Source organism: Amaranthus tricolor, chromosome 6 (genome assembly GCF_026212465.1).
Source record: "Amaranthus tricolor cultivar Red isolate AtriRed21 chromosome 6, ASM2621246v1, whole genome shotgun sequence".
Classification (NCBI taxonomy): Eukaryota; Viridiplantae; Streptophyta; class Magnoliopsida; order Caryophyllales; family Amaranthaceae; genus Amaranthus; species Amaranthus tricolor.
In genome coordinates, this window is record NC_080052.1 from 12,878,475 (window position 1) to 12,894,382 (window position 15,908).

The 15,908-nt window shown below is 34.8% G+C and overlaps 1 protein-coding gene across 4 annotated transcripts; it reads left to right on the top strand.

The window, feature by feature from the left end:
- The first annotated feature begins 1,153 nt into the window (after positions 1–1,153).
- LOC130815261 (protein argonaute PNH1-like) lies at positions 1,154–13,426 on the top strand. Of its 4 annotated transcripts, none has more exons than XM_057681668.1 (23): positions 1,154–1,654; positions 1,757–2,134; positions 2,231–2,439; positions 2,524–2,670; positions 2,764–2,897; positions 3,009–3,118; positions 3,780–3,886; positions 3,982–4,120; positions 4,219–4,335; positions 4,453–4,560; positions 4,650–4,721; positions 4,803–4,925; positions 5,199–5,358; positions 6,178–6,299; positions 6,383–6,520; positions 6,608–6,750; positions 11,633–11,695; positions 11,842–11,905; positions 11,990–12,125; positions 12,455–12,528; positions 12,615–12,709; positions 12,795–12,826; positions 13,062–13,426. In XM_057681668.1, the coding sequence occupies exons 2-23, from the start codon at positions 1,790–1,792 to the stop codon at positions 13,232–13,234; spliced, it is 2,811 nt and encodes a 936-aa protein (XP_057537651.1). In that variant the 5' UTR covers positions 1,154–1,654; positions 1,757–1,789; the 3' UTR covers positions 13,235–13,426. The 4 variants fall into 4 exon arrangements, with proteins under 4 accessions (XP_057537651.1, XP_057537650.1, XP_057537653.1 ...); XM_057681667.1 differs by having other exon boundaries at positions 1,788–2,134; XM_057681670.1 differs by having other exon boundaries at positions 1,154–1,440; positions 1,788–2,134.
- The last annotated feature ends 2,482 nt before the right edge of the window (positions 13,427–15,908 follow it).

Sequence of the window (15,908 nt, forward strand, 5' to 3'; positions counted from 1 at the left end):
AACTTCAATGAAATTTAGATAGTATTGATATTAGATACCAAAAAAACACTTATATGCAATAAGAATCAAGATTAAAATTTAAGATTAAGATTAAAATTAAGATAAAAGATTAGAACATAAAGATTAAGATGAAGAGTGAAAATACTTAAAAAAAATCAAAATTCTGAACATAAAGATAAAGATTAAGATTAGAACAAAAAAATTTCCCCCGAGGCACGGGCCCATACATAGATCCGCCCCTTATCCCATTTTATCTGCATCATTTCTATTTTTTAATGACCCACTACGTCGTTTTAATCTTATCCATACATTTTAATTCTCTTTTAATTTTATCCACACAATGTATTCTTTTCATTTATGAAACTACTAGTATAGAAACTCGTGCAATGCACGAAGTTGTTAGTTTAAAAGTATATATGCTTATAAATTTTAGATAGAGATGCAATTACAAATTATCAGTATAGAATTATAATAATTCTTATAAAATAGATATAACACTTTTAGAACATATAATGTTTTGAATGAAAAAATTGGTTGCTAATATAAGTATTAACTAAAGTTTTTAAGGCAATTCTGGATAGTCTTCCAATAACGGTATCATAATGATTTTTTTGTCATTCTCAAAATAACTTTTAATTATCATGTATCTTTTATTTATTGATGAAAGATTTTCAAAATTACAATTTTAATGAAAAAACTTTATTAATTATCAAAACTTCAACATAAAAAGCAAATATATATTCTAAGAAACTTTAATCGAAATTTTATATAGCTTTAAATTCAAAAGTATAATATTGTTAGAAAATTTAACTTTGGTAAGAATTATTTCATAAGGCAAATGTTTATGAAAATACTACGTGGAATTTTAATTTTTTTTTATTAGATTGTATAATTGTAAAAAAAAAATAGTGCAAAGTTAGTTGAATAAACTAAAATTAAAAGTTGTACAAAATTTAGTAGGAGAGTTACCAGTATGATTATGTAAAGGGTATGGTTCTTTCTAATTTTTAGATGAGAAATTAGAAATAATGTTAGGGAACACTTATTTCAAGCTACCTTGGCAAAACAATTTTTATTGTAAAATACAAGAAACTACGAACTAACCTCTTCTTCTCATTTCATAGGGATAGGGGACCACTTTGGCATTTGGGTTTTGTTTTTCTCGATTAATTTATGGGATTTTGTAATTCTTTTTGCTTGAATCCCCATAGAAAAGTAAAATTCTTTTTGCCCTTTTTTGACCATGGAAATTGGTGTTTGCCACGGGAAATTCTCTCTCGTGTGCAGTTATTCCCATACACTACTTAATGTCACCTCTTTCAAATAATGGGATGGAGTAAAATATTAATCTTTTTTCTTTTAAATATATCAATAAACTTAATTTGGACTGCATAGTACTTCTGTTGGGATTGATGTAGTTCTTCTTGTTTATACAGGAAGGTAGAATAACGTTTAAGAATGTTCAGCACATGGTTAATAAACAAGAAATAAAACTAATTTATGTTCTGGATTCATTTGTCTTCTTCCTACCTAACAAATCTATTATAGGAGTTTAGAAGTACTTTCTATTCTTATTCTTAGTCTTCTGAGAACTGTTCATGGTTTCTCAACTTCTCTACTTGAAATTTTCTACTTCTTTTCTGTCAGAAATCAGGTCAATAATATATTTAATATAACTTCTGCTAATTTACTTCCAAGTATTTCTTAAGTGTTAATTCTTGCATGTTGCCTTGTTTCTGTTTCTGGTCTTCTTTAGGGAAATCTGAACTTACAATTGTATGTTTCAGAGATGCCGAATCCACAAATGAGAAACCCAGAAATGAAGCATATAATCTCTAAGAAGCCTGTGGAGTGTAGTCCAGTGATTCAGCAGAAGACATCTAACAAAATCTCCCAGAGTTCTGTTGAGAGATTAGAGGATAATGCCCCCAAAAATGCAAAGCGGAGGCGAGGAAGAAGAAAGTCGAAAGGTGTAATCATGGAGGACTTACCTGCTGATGTAGAATCACGCACATCAAAGAAGGACATTGTGCTCCAAAGAAGGCCGGGTTTCGGCCAATTGGGTACTAAATGTGTTGTTAAGGCTAATTATTTTCTTGCTGAGTTATCCAGGTTTGATTTATGTCAATATAATGTAAGTGCTTGATTGTCTACTTGGTTTTGTGTTGTTTGAATTGATAGTGTGGGATAGACACAATTGGTTTATGTATGGATCACTGTATTATTCCAGGTTACTATAACTCCTGAAGTGAATTCAAGTAAACTTAATAAAGCTATCATGGCTGAGTTAGTCAAACTTCATAGAGAAACTAACTTGGGTTCTAGACTTCCTGTTTATGATGGAAAGAAGAATCTTTATACTGCTGGATTACTACCTTTTACATCAAAAGATTTTAGGGTTACAATGGTTGAAGAGTGTGAAGGATTTGAATCTACGAAGTATGTTAATTTATTACCTTCGTGTATTATTTGAGTTTTTAATTGTAGAAGTGTTAGTTCTTACTTTGCTGTTCTTTGAATCAGGGAGAATGAATTCGAGGTGAAAATTCAGTTTGTTGGTTTTGCTCGAATGCATGAACTACAAGAGCTTCTTGCAGGTAAACAAGCTAAAGCACCTCAAGAAGCCCTTACTGTCATCGATACTGTCTTGAGGGAAATGGCAGCAAAAAGGTGTGTGCTTGAATAGACTAAAATTTTCGGGTTTAACACAAATTTGTTTCTTTTGTACATTGACATTTTTCCGTAAACTTGGGAAATTTGTAGGTATTTATCATATGGAAGATTATTCTATTCTCCTAATATTCAAAAACCTCATCAACTTGGTGGTGGTTTGCACTCATGGCGCGGCTTTTATCAAAGTGTAAGACCCACACAAATGGGGTTGGCCCTGAATATTGGTGGGTTGTCTCTCCTATTTTGCAGTTGTATTATTTTTCTTGTATAACTTTATACTTCAACAGATATTGGAGAGGTCATTGTAATACCACCACTTTGTATGTATTGATCAGATATGTCTGCAAATGCATTCATTGAACCGCTACCAGTAGTTGAATTTGTTGCTCAAGTTTTAGGGAAAGATGTGCGTTCAAGACCTTTATCTGATGCAGATTCTGTTAAGGTATATAATTCACATCTTGTACTTTCCAGCATCTTAGTATTTGAACTTACACTAGTGTAGATATTAGTGAAACACTGTTAGTGTGTATAACTTATTATTCCCAGTTTCTGGCAACTCTACACATTCGGCATGAAATAAGATGTACAAAGTAAATATTCCTCACATCCTGTCAACAGATTTGGATTAACATCCATGTAATGGAAATACATTTGTTCGATCATATATGCTAATATATTCAAATGAACTGACTAGTGATTAGAGACCCTGGTGAGCTAGAATATCATCAGTTAATATATATGTTAAGAGTATATAACTTATCATGGGGCCTCAACCATTAGCTTAAGCTTTTGGTTGAGTCAGCTCATTAACATGGTATCAGAAGCCGGCATGACAAGAGATCACGGGTTCGAATCTCAAACACCCTTTATTAAGGTGGAATATTTAGTGTCAGGTATGAGGATGGTCTGTGCTGCATCCGCACCTAGCCCAAAGGGCTCTCGTGTGAGGGGGCATATTAGAGTATATAACATATTATGGGGCTTCATCAGGTTAAGCTTTTGGTTGAGTTGGTTCCTTAACAATATACTTTGTTTGCTAATAGTGTTGACATTTGTAATTTGAATTGTGTCAAATGCTAATTTCCACAAATTTATATGTGCAGATCAAGAAAGCACTTAGAGGTGTCAAAGTAGAGGTTACTCACAGAGGAAATGTACGGAGAAAATATCGAGTATCAGGATTGTCATCACAACCTACCAGGGAGCTAATGTACTAGACAAATTGATTGTCGTTATATATCTTCTTTACTTCACATCAAACCAATATGACTTGTGTGCTATTCATTGTTATTTTTTACCTGTTAGGTTCCCTGTTGATGAGCAAATGAATATGAAGTCAGTGATTGAGTACTTCCAAGAGTCGTATGGATTTGCTATACAATATTCCCACCTCCCTTGTCTTCTAGTTGGGAATCAAAAGAAAGTGAATTATTTGCCCATGGAGGTATTTCTTAACTATTAATCAGATTTGATAATGAACATGTGGATCTTAGTAGCTTTTTGAAAGTTTTAGTGATACGATGTTGCTAATTTTAATGATAGGCTTGCAAAATAGTCGAAGGACAGAGATACACTAGGCGATTGAATGAAAAGCAGATAGCCTCATTACTTAAAGTTACTTGTAGACGACCATCTGATCAGGAATCAGATATATTGCAGGTCTAACTTTCTTTACGCTCATTTATTATTGTGTGCTCTCAAAATATATGGTTTATGATGAAAATGTGGATGAAGCTGAATGAAACTTAAAGCAGTGAACTATTTTTATCTTTGCAGACAACCCATCAGAATGGATACAATCAAGATCCCCATGCACGGGAGTTTGGAATAAAGATAGATGACAAACTTGCGACTGTGGAAGCTCGTGTTCTTCCTGCTCCATGGGTTAGTAGCCAAATCCGTATTCTAGCCACTTCACTGTAACCAACAATTGTATACTTAATTTACCTTGGAACGAATCGTTTTACGTACAGTTGAAGTACAATGACAATGGCAAAGAGAAGCAACACTTGCCTCAGCTTGGTCAGTGGAATATGTTAAACAAGGTAGGTTCTCTACTGTATTCATGATGGATAGCTTTTTATAAGAGTTCTTGAAAAGAAATTCTCTTTGTGTTGAGTATACAGAAAGTGATAAATGGTAGCACTGTCAATTACTGGGCCTGCATCAATTTCTCAAGAAGTGTACAAGAGAGCGTGGCTCGTGGATTTTGCCGTCAATTAGTACAGATGTGTCAAGTGTCTGGAATGGTAAGGATATCGCCATCATACATCCCAAAATGATTTGTATCTTTCATATTTGTATGTCTCAGTTGATTGTTCTAATAAGTTGTAAAAAGCACATTGCAACCATTGTTTTTCACTGTGTTAGTATTCTTGTTGAGCTTAAAGATTTCATAACATGCATAATTCCAACGAAAAGAGTCAATCGAGTGGAATCATGAGTTCTGTTTCTCTTTTGTATAAAGATTTCTTGAAAAAGTTATTTGAATTGTGACTGATGTTGCTCTCTTCTATTTCTAGGAGTTCAATCCTGAACCTGTTATTCCTATCCATTCTGCACGACCAGACCAGGTTAAGAAGGCGTTGAGATATGTATGTAATGCTACTTCCAGCAAACTTGAAGAAAAGGAGCTAGAGTTGCTTATTGCAATCTTACCAGACAGTAACGGCTCTTTATATGGTACATATTATCCCATCAAATTTTTTTTGTTGCTGATACTTTCTATAAGGTGCTCAGACGTTTACCTTTACACTTTGTTTGGATAAGAATTTAGGAGGGAAAGAAAAAGAAGGGAAGGGGAGGGAATGATAAGAAATCTCCCCTTATTTGTTTAAGAGGTAAAGGAAGGGAGAGGAAGAGAAAAACAATTTTCAAATCTTTCCACTTTTGGAGAAATTTGGTCATCAACAAAATTAAGGGAACTGACCCTTTAAATTCCTCCCCTCCAAATTTGTTACCAAAACAAAAAAAAAATTATATATCTCCAAATCCCTCCATTTCCTTTGTTGGGAAACTGATTCAAAATTAAGTTACTAATAATTAGAAGCATTTATTAGTTGGTTGCTTAACTTTAGGAACTATTAACTTAGTGCCTTATTAGTAGGATAGTTGAGTTTACCTTTTTTTTCACTCGTTAGTTATCTATGCTTTCTAGTACTATAAAAACTGCTGTATACTTGAAATAATATCATGAATGAAGTAACAAGTTTATGGCATTTGTCTTCACTTTTTCCTCTTCTTAATTTTTTTCTTATTATTCTCATGTTAAAGAACATCCTTTCCTTCCAATTCCTTCAATCCAAACAAAATGTTAATCCATGGAGATGTGATGTTATTGCAACTTTGGGAAATTTGTATTTCAATCTCTTTATAACCACATCTTGGGAATTTAATTTTGTTGATAAGAAGTTTGTGAGTTTGAAATGATACTCATCCACGAACACAAACACGAACACGAACACTGTATTGTTGACTGAGAGTTTGTCTTCCATCTTATAGGTGACTTGAAACGCATTTGTGAGACAGACTTGGGGTTAATTTCACAATGCTGCCTTACCAAGTATGTGTTGAAAGTTTCCAGACAATACCTTGCAAATGTGTCCTTGAAAATTAATGTAAAGGTATGTGTGATGTAAATGCAGCTTACATGGCTTCTAAGAATTCCTAGCCTCAACAAAATATCTCATATCAATTTACTATGCAGATGGGCGGAAGGAATACGGTCCTTATGGATGCTTTGAGTTTAAGAATTCCAATGGTTAGTGACATCCCTACCATAATTTTTGGAGCTGATGTTACTCATCCAGAAAGTGGGGAAGACACAAGCCCATCCATCGCCGCTGTAAGAAAATGTTTGCTTCTAAGTTTACATTGGTGGAGAAATATTATATTTTCATCTGTTCGATCAAATATTAATTCTATTTCTCAGGTTGTAGCATCTCAAGATTGGCCGGAAGTGACAAAGTATGCTGGCTTGGTTTCTGCTCAGGCACATAGACAAGAAATTATACAAGATTTGTACAAAACCTGGAAAGACCCACAACAAGGAATTATCAATGGTGGAATGATAAGGTATGTGCAAATCTTCTCGTTTTGATCTCTGTTTGAATTGGTGCATGGAATTTTTTTATCAAATAAGGAATTTATCTATCAGTGCTAACTCGTCGTAAGATTATGGATTTACATTTGACGAGAGCAACATACTTAGTACTTAAGACATCATTCTATAGCCTTTGCCGTCTGTGGTGGTGCATAAGTTCCCTTCATAATGAATTATTTCAGTTTCAGCTACTTGTATATACTTATGAAATGAAAGCTTCAAGAGGTTACCTTCATGGAAATACAAGATTTAAACAATAAGGAAAGATGAACACAAGTTTGTATGAGGTATCTTGGATACCTCCCCCTCAAATGTAGTTTTATTTATTATTGGATCCAACAATACAAGTATAAATAATCCTCCCCTATCTTGAGAACAATCCTCTCAAGATCACAAATACTAAAACGAAGAAAAACACTCTCAAGTTTCTTACAATGTAATAGCCTTATCTCAATATGTGTGTTTGTAGTGTGAGATTCTATGAATGATGTATCCTATTTATAGGCAAGGCATACATCATTTTCAGAACTCCCTCATAAATCACCATAAACTCACATTTAACATCAACAATAAACATCACAATAAGTATGACATTCAACATAGTAATTAACATGGCATTAACCAAAGGAATACAATGCCCATCAATGCAAACCGTAGCTCAAAAGTCCTAAAAGAAATCCTAGGCAAAGTGCTCAAACGAGAACCCACTTCAGATCCACACACTATGCTCTAACGAGCACTTGAAGTGCCTTGAACGAGCACACCTCTCCAGACCACTTCTGACTTTGTTTTCATGTTGCCTTGTTCGGGCAACCTTCATACCATGCCTTGCCTCGTTTAAGGCATGTTCCACCCTTTAGTGAAGCTTCATTTGCCAAACATTAAACACTTCATCGATCGTTCCAAACCTCAATTCACTCACATACGACACATCCTCATCGTCCTCTCCAAAGTACAAGCTAAGACATATTCGATCAAGTGTTCAAAGTCATGAGTTTTGACACTTGCACTAATAATATCCCCCGCAAGTCCAACACTCTTACCATCATCAAATGTTACCTTCTTTGACCCGCATACAACACCATCATCACTTTTGTGGCCTCAACTACCACTTCCAACTTGTAACTTATACAAGTTACTCTTACTCCTTTTACCTTTCATGAGCACAAGGCTCCCTCTAATGATCTTCAAAGTCCCTCCACTTGCTTTGAAACTGCATTCTTTACTCTCTAATCTATCCAATGAAATAAGGTTCCTCTCAAACTTAGGTACATACCTTACATCACCAAGTCTTCTTTTGACACCTCCATGTGTCTCAATTTCAACCTCACCAATACCTTCTGCTTTACCTTTTCATCATTTGGTAAAGTAACAAGGCCATTATCACATATACCAAGCTTAGTAAATTTCTTTTTTCATAACAAATGTGGAATGAACAATTGGAGTCTATTACCCATTCCTTACTATGAACCACTCCCTCATCAACTAGTAGAGCCCCATCATAGTCGTCATCACCCACAAAGCCCAAAGCGCTATTCGCAGTATTCTCATTTTCTTGTCTCCCTCTATCCCTTAAGTTTTTCACTATCTTAGGGTCTTCCTTAAATTCTTTGCACATCTTGTATGTGCCCTTTCTTACAATACTAATGCTCTTTCTCACTAAGGTAACCCCTCCCTTGAGACTTTCCCCTTCCTTGATATCCCTTTTCCTTGGTTCTCCACTTATTAGAACCCTCACTATACAAGCCATCCCCATCTCTCTTTTTCTCTTCCCCCTCTCTACTCACCATGAACCTATCATTATCTCTCAACAGGGCCAATGCTTGATCAAGAGTGATAGAATCTCTACCTATGAGTAATGTTTCGACTATGTTTCTATAGTCCTTGAGAAGTGAAGCCAATATGAGTAAGGCTTGCTTTTCATCCGTCAACTTCTCATTCGCATTCAACAATTGGCACACCAAGTTGTTGAACATGTTTACGTGGTCTTGCATTGTTGTATCTTCATCCTTCATAAGTTAATACAACTCCCACCTCAAGCATAGTTTATTAGTTAGGAATTATGAAGCATACATAGTTTTTTCAACAACTCACAGGGATTAGTCTCCTTCAAGAAATGTTACTTGATTTCGGGTGCTATGGTAAGCCGGATTGTGCTTATCACCTTGTCCTTCATTGTGTCCATTTTTCCCTCCTCGATATTATTTGGCTTTTCCTTCTCTAGTGTATCATCGATGCCCATTTGAACCAAATAATCCTCCATGGAGCTTTTCCATAGAGTAAAGTTGATTCCCATCAAACAAAGAATTTCCCGCACTAAAATCTCGCTTTGCCTCACCAATTTTCCCAAGACGCACTCCCCGCTCTAATACCAATTGAAATGAAAGCTTCAAGATGTTATCTTTATGGAAAATCAAGACGTAAACAGTAAGGAAAGATGAGCACAAGTGTTTATGAGGTATCTTAGATACCCTTTTTAATGTATACCCTAATTAATGTAGTTTTATTTATAATTGAATTCAAAAATACAAGTATAAATAAACCTCCCTTATCTTGAGAACAATCCTCTCAAGATACAAATACTAGAACAAAGAAGAACGCTCTTAAGATTCTTACAATGTAATAGTCTTCTCTCAATATTTGTGTTTGTGGTGTGTGATTCTATGAATGATGTATCCTATTTATAGGCTAGGCGTACATCATTCTTAGAACTCCCTCATAAATCACCATAAACTCACTTTTAACATCAGCAATAAACATCACAATAAGTATGTCATTCAACATAGCAATTAACATGGCATTGACTAAAGGAATACAATGCCCATCAATGCAAACCGTAGCTCAAAAGTCCCAAAGGGAATCATGGGCAAAGTGCTTGAATGAGCACCCCATGTGCTCAAACGAGCACCCACTTCAGATCCTACTGAGTTGAGCAGCATACTATGCTCGAACGAGCAGTTGAAATGCCTTGAACGAGCACACCTCTCCATATATGTTCTATGTTTGCTCAACCTTTGTCATTTTTACTTTCTTATTATGGTGATCATACCGTTGACTATAGGACTTTAAATGAGTAAGTTGTGATTGCAAGAAACATTTTCTTTACATCTAAAATAGGATCTTACGCATATAATAGTACAAATACTGTATACGAAAGAATCATACCCTCGTAGCATAACTTCCTCGATGCAAAGGTATGAATGGTGTGATCTACTACATGTAGAGATATTGAATATATCGTCCCTCTAATGTGTGTCTAGAGACATCGAAAGGATCATATGTATGCTAGTACAGAATAAGAAAACAACTTTTTCTAACTACTTTTTAGGTGGTGTATAGAATTTATCTGATTGTAAGATTTAAAATATGATGAACAAGTGCATCTTATATACACTTTTCTTATCCTCTTCACCTTCCACAAAAGGTTACAAACACTTATGACGATATCAATGTGTAGTTTAATTCTCAATTAAACTCATTATCAATACGTGTTATAAACTCATACTTAATTTTTCCATGAGCATCCTATGTTCATGGTGTATATTTATATCATCGATTGCTTATATGTATGACCTAATAGGATCCGATTATATTAGTAGTAATTAGTAAACTAATCCTATTAGTGTACATATCATAGTTGGTTTCCGGAAAAAATGCTATGACCACCTAAAATAATCGAATGTATTTTATCTCCATAATTTGTCTCATTTATATACAGTGATTGAACATAATTAAAGGACACTCATTTTCTTCAATCTCCCACTAGTCTTTGAACATGTGTATAACCATACTCCTTAAGTCACCTAATGTCAAAACTTGTCATTACAATGACAGCACTTGTCATCCATACTAATGGTCAAATTTATTTCTTTAAAACTGAGTTTGAACTATACAAATAATTTTAAATTAATTTTGTTTTCAATATATATTTTATATCCATTAGGTATCTCGTACCCAATCGCTCCCCAGTCAATCTAGATTGCGTTCCTCGTTCTGTTCCCATTTCCTGTTCCAAACCGAATGTCGTTTTAGGTAAAAGTGTCGTTGAGCACAACTAGTAGGAATTACTTCATCCCTCCATAAGGAATTGTCACAATTACATAATAGACAAATATTAAAAAATTGTAGGACCACTTGAATTGTGTGGATAACATTAAAGGAGGTTTGGAATTTATAGATAAGAATAAAAAGAAAGTTGGAGAACATTTTTTTATAAAGAAATTGTAGTAAAGACAAGCAACGAAATAAAAGAAAGTGTGACAATCTCATAGGAAGTGAGGGAGTATATTTCTAGCTTGTGATAGCATTTACTCTAAAGGACTTGAATTTTTGTACATTATAACAAAAGTAAAGTTATACATCAAATTGAGATGGTGGTCGAAAAATGTAGCTCAAGTTTTGAACTCAAGAGTAGTTGAATTTTATAAAAATATTTGATTATTATTAATATTTAATGTCATTAAGTTTAGCAATTTTAAATGGTATTAATGAAATTATCGAAAAATTTTCAACTTCCAAAAATTTGAAAACTTTATATGAGGGCCTTTGTTTTCATTTTTTGCTCAGGGCCTCTAAAATGTCGAAGATGATCCTAGATCAACTTTCCTATGTTCATGGGTGTATATTATCCTATCGGTTGCTTATATATGTGACCTCATAGGTCTTAATCATAATGGTAGTAACTCATCCTATTAGACATTGGTGTACATATCGTAGTTAGTTTCTAGTACACACCATTACCACATAAAATAATTGAATGTATTTTATCTCCATATGCGTCCGATTTATATATTGTAATTGCACTTGATCAGAGAACACTCATTTTCTTTATCAACTAACTTCATGCTACTGCAGAGAGCTTTTGCTTTCCTTCAAGAGAGCCACCGGACAAAAACCTCTGAGGATAATATTTTACAGGTAAATAATCGTATCTCAATAATTTTATTTACGCCTTGTATGATGACAAATTTCTCGACTATTTTTCTCATGACATTTGTTACAGAAGTACATGTCCTCTTGTGAACTGTGAATGTGTCACTCATGTATTATTGATGATGATGTAGGGATGGAGTCAGTGACGGGCAGTTCTATCATGTTCTGCTGTATGAGCTTGATGCCATTAGAAAGGTATGTCCATAACCTAAAAGTATTCAATTCATAAACCATGCTTTCTCAGACTCAGTGCAGAAATCATATTGTATTCGTTTACAGGCATGTGCATCACTAGAACCAGGTTATCAACCTCCCGTAACATTTGTTGTGGTCCAAAAACGCAATCACACTAGATTATTTCCAAATAATCACAATGACAAGAGAAGTACTGATAAGAGCGGGAACATTTTACCTGGTAATTCAGAATGTTTCGATGAATTTTAACATTCCTAATTATGCAATCTATTATGTTACAAGTATTACCGAATGATTTTTGTCTGTGATAAATTTGTTATTGGGCTGTACACAACAAGACCTGCATAAGAGAGTTAACTTCAAACAAACCATTCTCTCCTAAAACCAATCGGTAATAAGAGAAGAATCCATCAAGCTAATATGTTAGTCTACCACTCTCTAATTTTTCAATGTGGAATCACATGTGGGTTATTTTTTCAATAGTCTGAGTACTCTGCTTCGCATTACGACCAGCGATGTTTTAGTAACATAAAAAACTTGAAATTACAGGTACAGTTGTTGATTCAAAAATATGTCATCCAACTGATTTTGATTTCTACTTATGCAGTCATGCCGGTATTCAGGTAAGATCTCTACAAGACTAATAGAGTTCTAGGCTACAACTATTTCTCGATAAATAACAAGGTGCTATCCTTTACTCGTATGTCAGGGAACCAGCAGACCAGCTCACTACTATGTTCTCTGGGACGAAAACAATTTCACAGCTGACGAGATACAATCTTTAACAAACAACCTCTGTTATACGTAATGTCATTTTTCTCTTCTCTGTATTTGATACAGTATTAACTTGAGCACCCTTCTTAATACTGATTCAGCTTTGTTGCTGTAGGTATGCTCGCTGCACACGATCTGTCTCAGTGGGTAAGATTATCTTATCTCGTCTGTTTGTTTCTGTCAATACAGGTTATTCATTATAGTCATTACATCTAATTGCGGAAGTCTCATCGTGTACTCAATACATTCCATATTAAATTTTTGCGATATACTGTTAAAGGCAGGAACAACAAAAAAGTAATATCTTAGATTTTAAATGCCAAAACAATAACTACCCTTAAAATATTTTGATCAATAACTTCTGGGTTTCTGTTTGATGCAGTACCTCCAGCATATTATGCACATCTTGCAGCTTACAGAGCTCGATTCTACATGGAACCCGATAGTTCAGATAGCTCAGGAGGATCACATCATTCACGCACAAGCAATGGCCAAAACATTCGCCCGTTGCCAGAATTGAAGGATAAGGTCAAGAATGTAATGTTTTACTGCTAGACATAGGTTGACAGAAATAGATGAATCAGATTGTGAAAAGCTTAGCAGTTAGCAGTTAGCAGTTAGCAGTTAGCAGTTAGCAGTTAGCAGTTAGCAGTTAGCAGTTAGCTCTCTTGTAATTATACTTGTAATGAATTGGTGCATAACAAATTTTGATAGTTATGAATAACCTTTTGCTAGTCTTTTCAGTAATAATTGTCTCCCAGTTCCTCTGTCATGTTCTGTTCGTTCCGGCTAGCTTTAGATAATAAGGTAACAATCTTAATAAGATGTATGAAGTTAATGTGAGATCATATTAGGTGTGATAGCAGAATTTCAGATACTTTTTTTATTTGTGTAACACCTAAAATAGAATTTATAATATGAATTATGTTTAGGAACGTAATCATACCTTTGATATGTGATTCCCAAGCAAATAATAACAAGAACTCCAAATGTTGCTTCCCTAATTAGTCCACCAACCAAGACAAGAACATCCATGTATTGAACTCCTTTATTTCTCACTTTTTAGGACTATGTTGTGATGTTATATTTAAGAATAATTATTGAGAACGGTGATGTATTAGAGTTCGAACAATGTGTTTCAAACTCCAATATTGCCAAGATCGAATGTATGAAGGTTAGTGACAAACAAATTACGCTATCAATGATATTGATGTTTGTAGGAGAAAGTAAAGCAATAAAATGACACAAAAATTTAACGAGGTTCACCCAACTTAGGCTACGTCCTTCGGTGTGTAGTATCTCTTATATTATCAATGGAGTTCAAAAAACTCTCAAATATGGAGAATTACAATAGTGAAGAGATATAGGCTAGTGTTTGGCTTGGGGTGTATTTTGTGGATGATTATAATGTGAATGAGAGCTCTCTATTTATAGGAGAGATCACACTAAATAACATTAAGTATATTAAAGCTATGAATAAATGATAATGAAACATCCCCAAGAACTTGAAGAGTCAAAAACAACATCCTAGGAGCATCAGAGACATCGCTCAACCAAAGCAGAGGCTCGCTCGGTCGAGCAGCCTGGTCGAGCGGACTACAGGAATTTTCTGGTTGCATTCTGTCTGCTTGCTCGACCCATTCTGAAGCTCGCTCGGTCGAGCGCCACTTCAGAGGGCTTCTGACAATATTGCTCGACTTGCATAGTAGAGCATCTTAAACCTTTGAACAATTAAAGCATCATTGGAAACTCTAGACTCCTTTTGAGCAAATTGAGAATCAATAAGGTCTTTTTGAGTCAAAGCCTTTCTAACATTCTTATTACTCAAGGTGTCTCTTCCATATAACAAGGTTTCCCTAAAATGCTTATATGAGTGTGGTAGTGAAACTAACAATAGAATAGCCAAATCCTCATCATCCACTTTTACATCAATATTTTGCAAATCCATAATTATTGAGTAAAATTCATCAAGGTGCTTTTTCATGGGCTTCTCTTCTTGCAATCTGAGATTATACAAACGACTCTTTCACAAAAGTCGATTGGTAACACTCTTTTCCATATAGAGTGATTCCAATTTTTTCCAAATGCCTTTTAAAGTTTCCTCTTTTACAACTTCTCTCAAAACTTCATTAGAGAGACAAAGTTGTACGGCGGAAAGAGCCTTCGCATCCATTTCTTCCCACTTAGCCTCACTTAAGCCTTTGGGTTTCTTCTCCACACCATCTAGTGCTTTATGCACTCCATTTTGTATCAAAATTGCTTTCATTTTGACTTGCCATAAGCCAAAGTTCACACTCCTATCAAACTTCTCAATATCAAGTTTCATTGTAGCCATGTTGCACCAATATGACCTCTAAAACACGATAACAACAACCTAGCTCTGATACCAATTGAGAACGGTGATTTGTTAGAGTTCGAACAATGTATTTCAAACTCCAATATTGCCAAGATCGAATGTATGAAGGTTAGTGACAAACAAATTACGCTATCAATGATATCGATGTTTGTAGGAGAAAGTAAAGCAATAAAATGACACAAAAATTTAACGAGGTTCACCCAACTTAGGCTACGTCCTCCGGTGTGTAGTATCTCTTATATTATCAAAGGAGTTCAAAGAACTCTCAAATATGGAGAATTACAATAGAGAAGAGATATAGGCTAGTGTTTGGCTTGGGGTGTATTTTGTGGATGATTACAATGTGAATGAGAGCTCTCTATTTATAGGAGAGATCACACTAAGTAACATTAAGTATATTAAAGCTATGAATAAATGATAATGAAACATCCCCAAGAACTTGAAGAGTCAAAAACAGCATCCTAGGAGCATCAGAGACATCACTCGACCAAAGCAGAGGCTCGCTCGGTCGAGCAGCCTGGTCGAGCGGACTACAGGAAGTTTCTTGTTGCATTCTGTCTGCTCGCTCGACCCATTCTGAAGCTCGTTCGGTCGAGCGGCACTTCAGAGGGTTTCTGACAGTATTGCTCGACTTGCATAGTAGAGCATCTTAAACCTTTGAACTTCTTCATTAGGTCTCATAACTCTCATGAATAACTCATACTTCATTACCTCATTAATCCATACTTTAATCATCATTATAAACCACAATTATCAAAACTCATCTTAATACACCCATTCATGACATACTTATAGGATTCCATCCCAAGAGTCACCATATGAATGCACACACCAAATGTGTACTCAAGTCACACCATTCATAACAATCTCCAC

What these genes read in the sequence shown, in the direction of transcription:
- LOC130815261 (XM_057681668.1), top strand. Translation starts at nt 1,790, where the DNA reads ATGCCGAATCCACAAATGAGAAACCCAGAAATGAAGCATATAATCTCT. An exon ending in GGGGTTGGCCCTGAATATTG is followed by an intron (nt 2,898 to 3,008) that starts GTGGGTTGTCTC and finishes TGTATTGATCAG; the next exon opens with ATATGTCTGCAAATGCATTC. An exon ending in CTGAGGATAATATTTTACAG is followed by an intron (nt 11,696 to 11,841) that starts GTAAATAATCGT and finishes ATGATGATGTAG; the next exon opens with GGATGGAGTCAGTGACGGGC.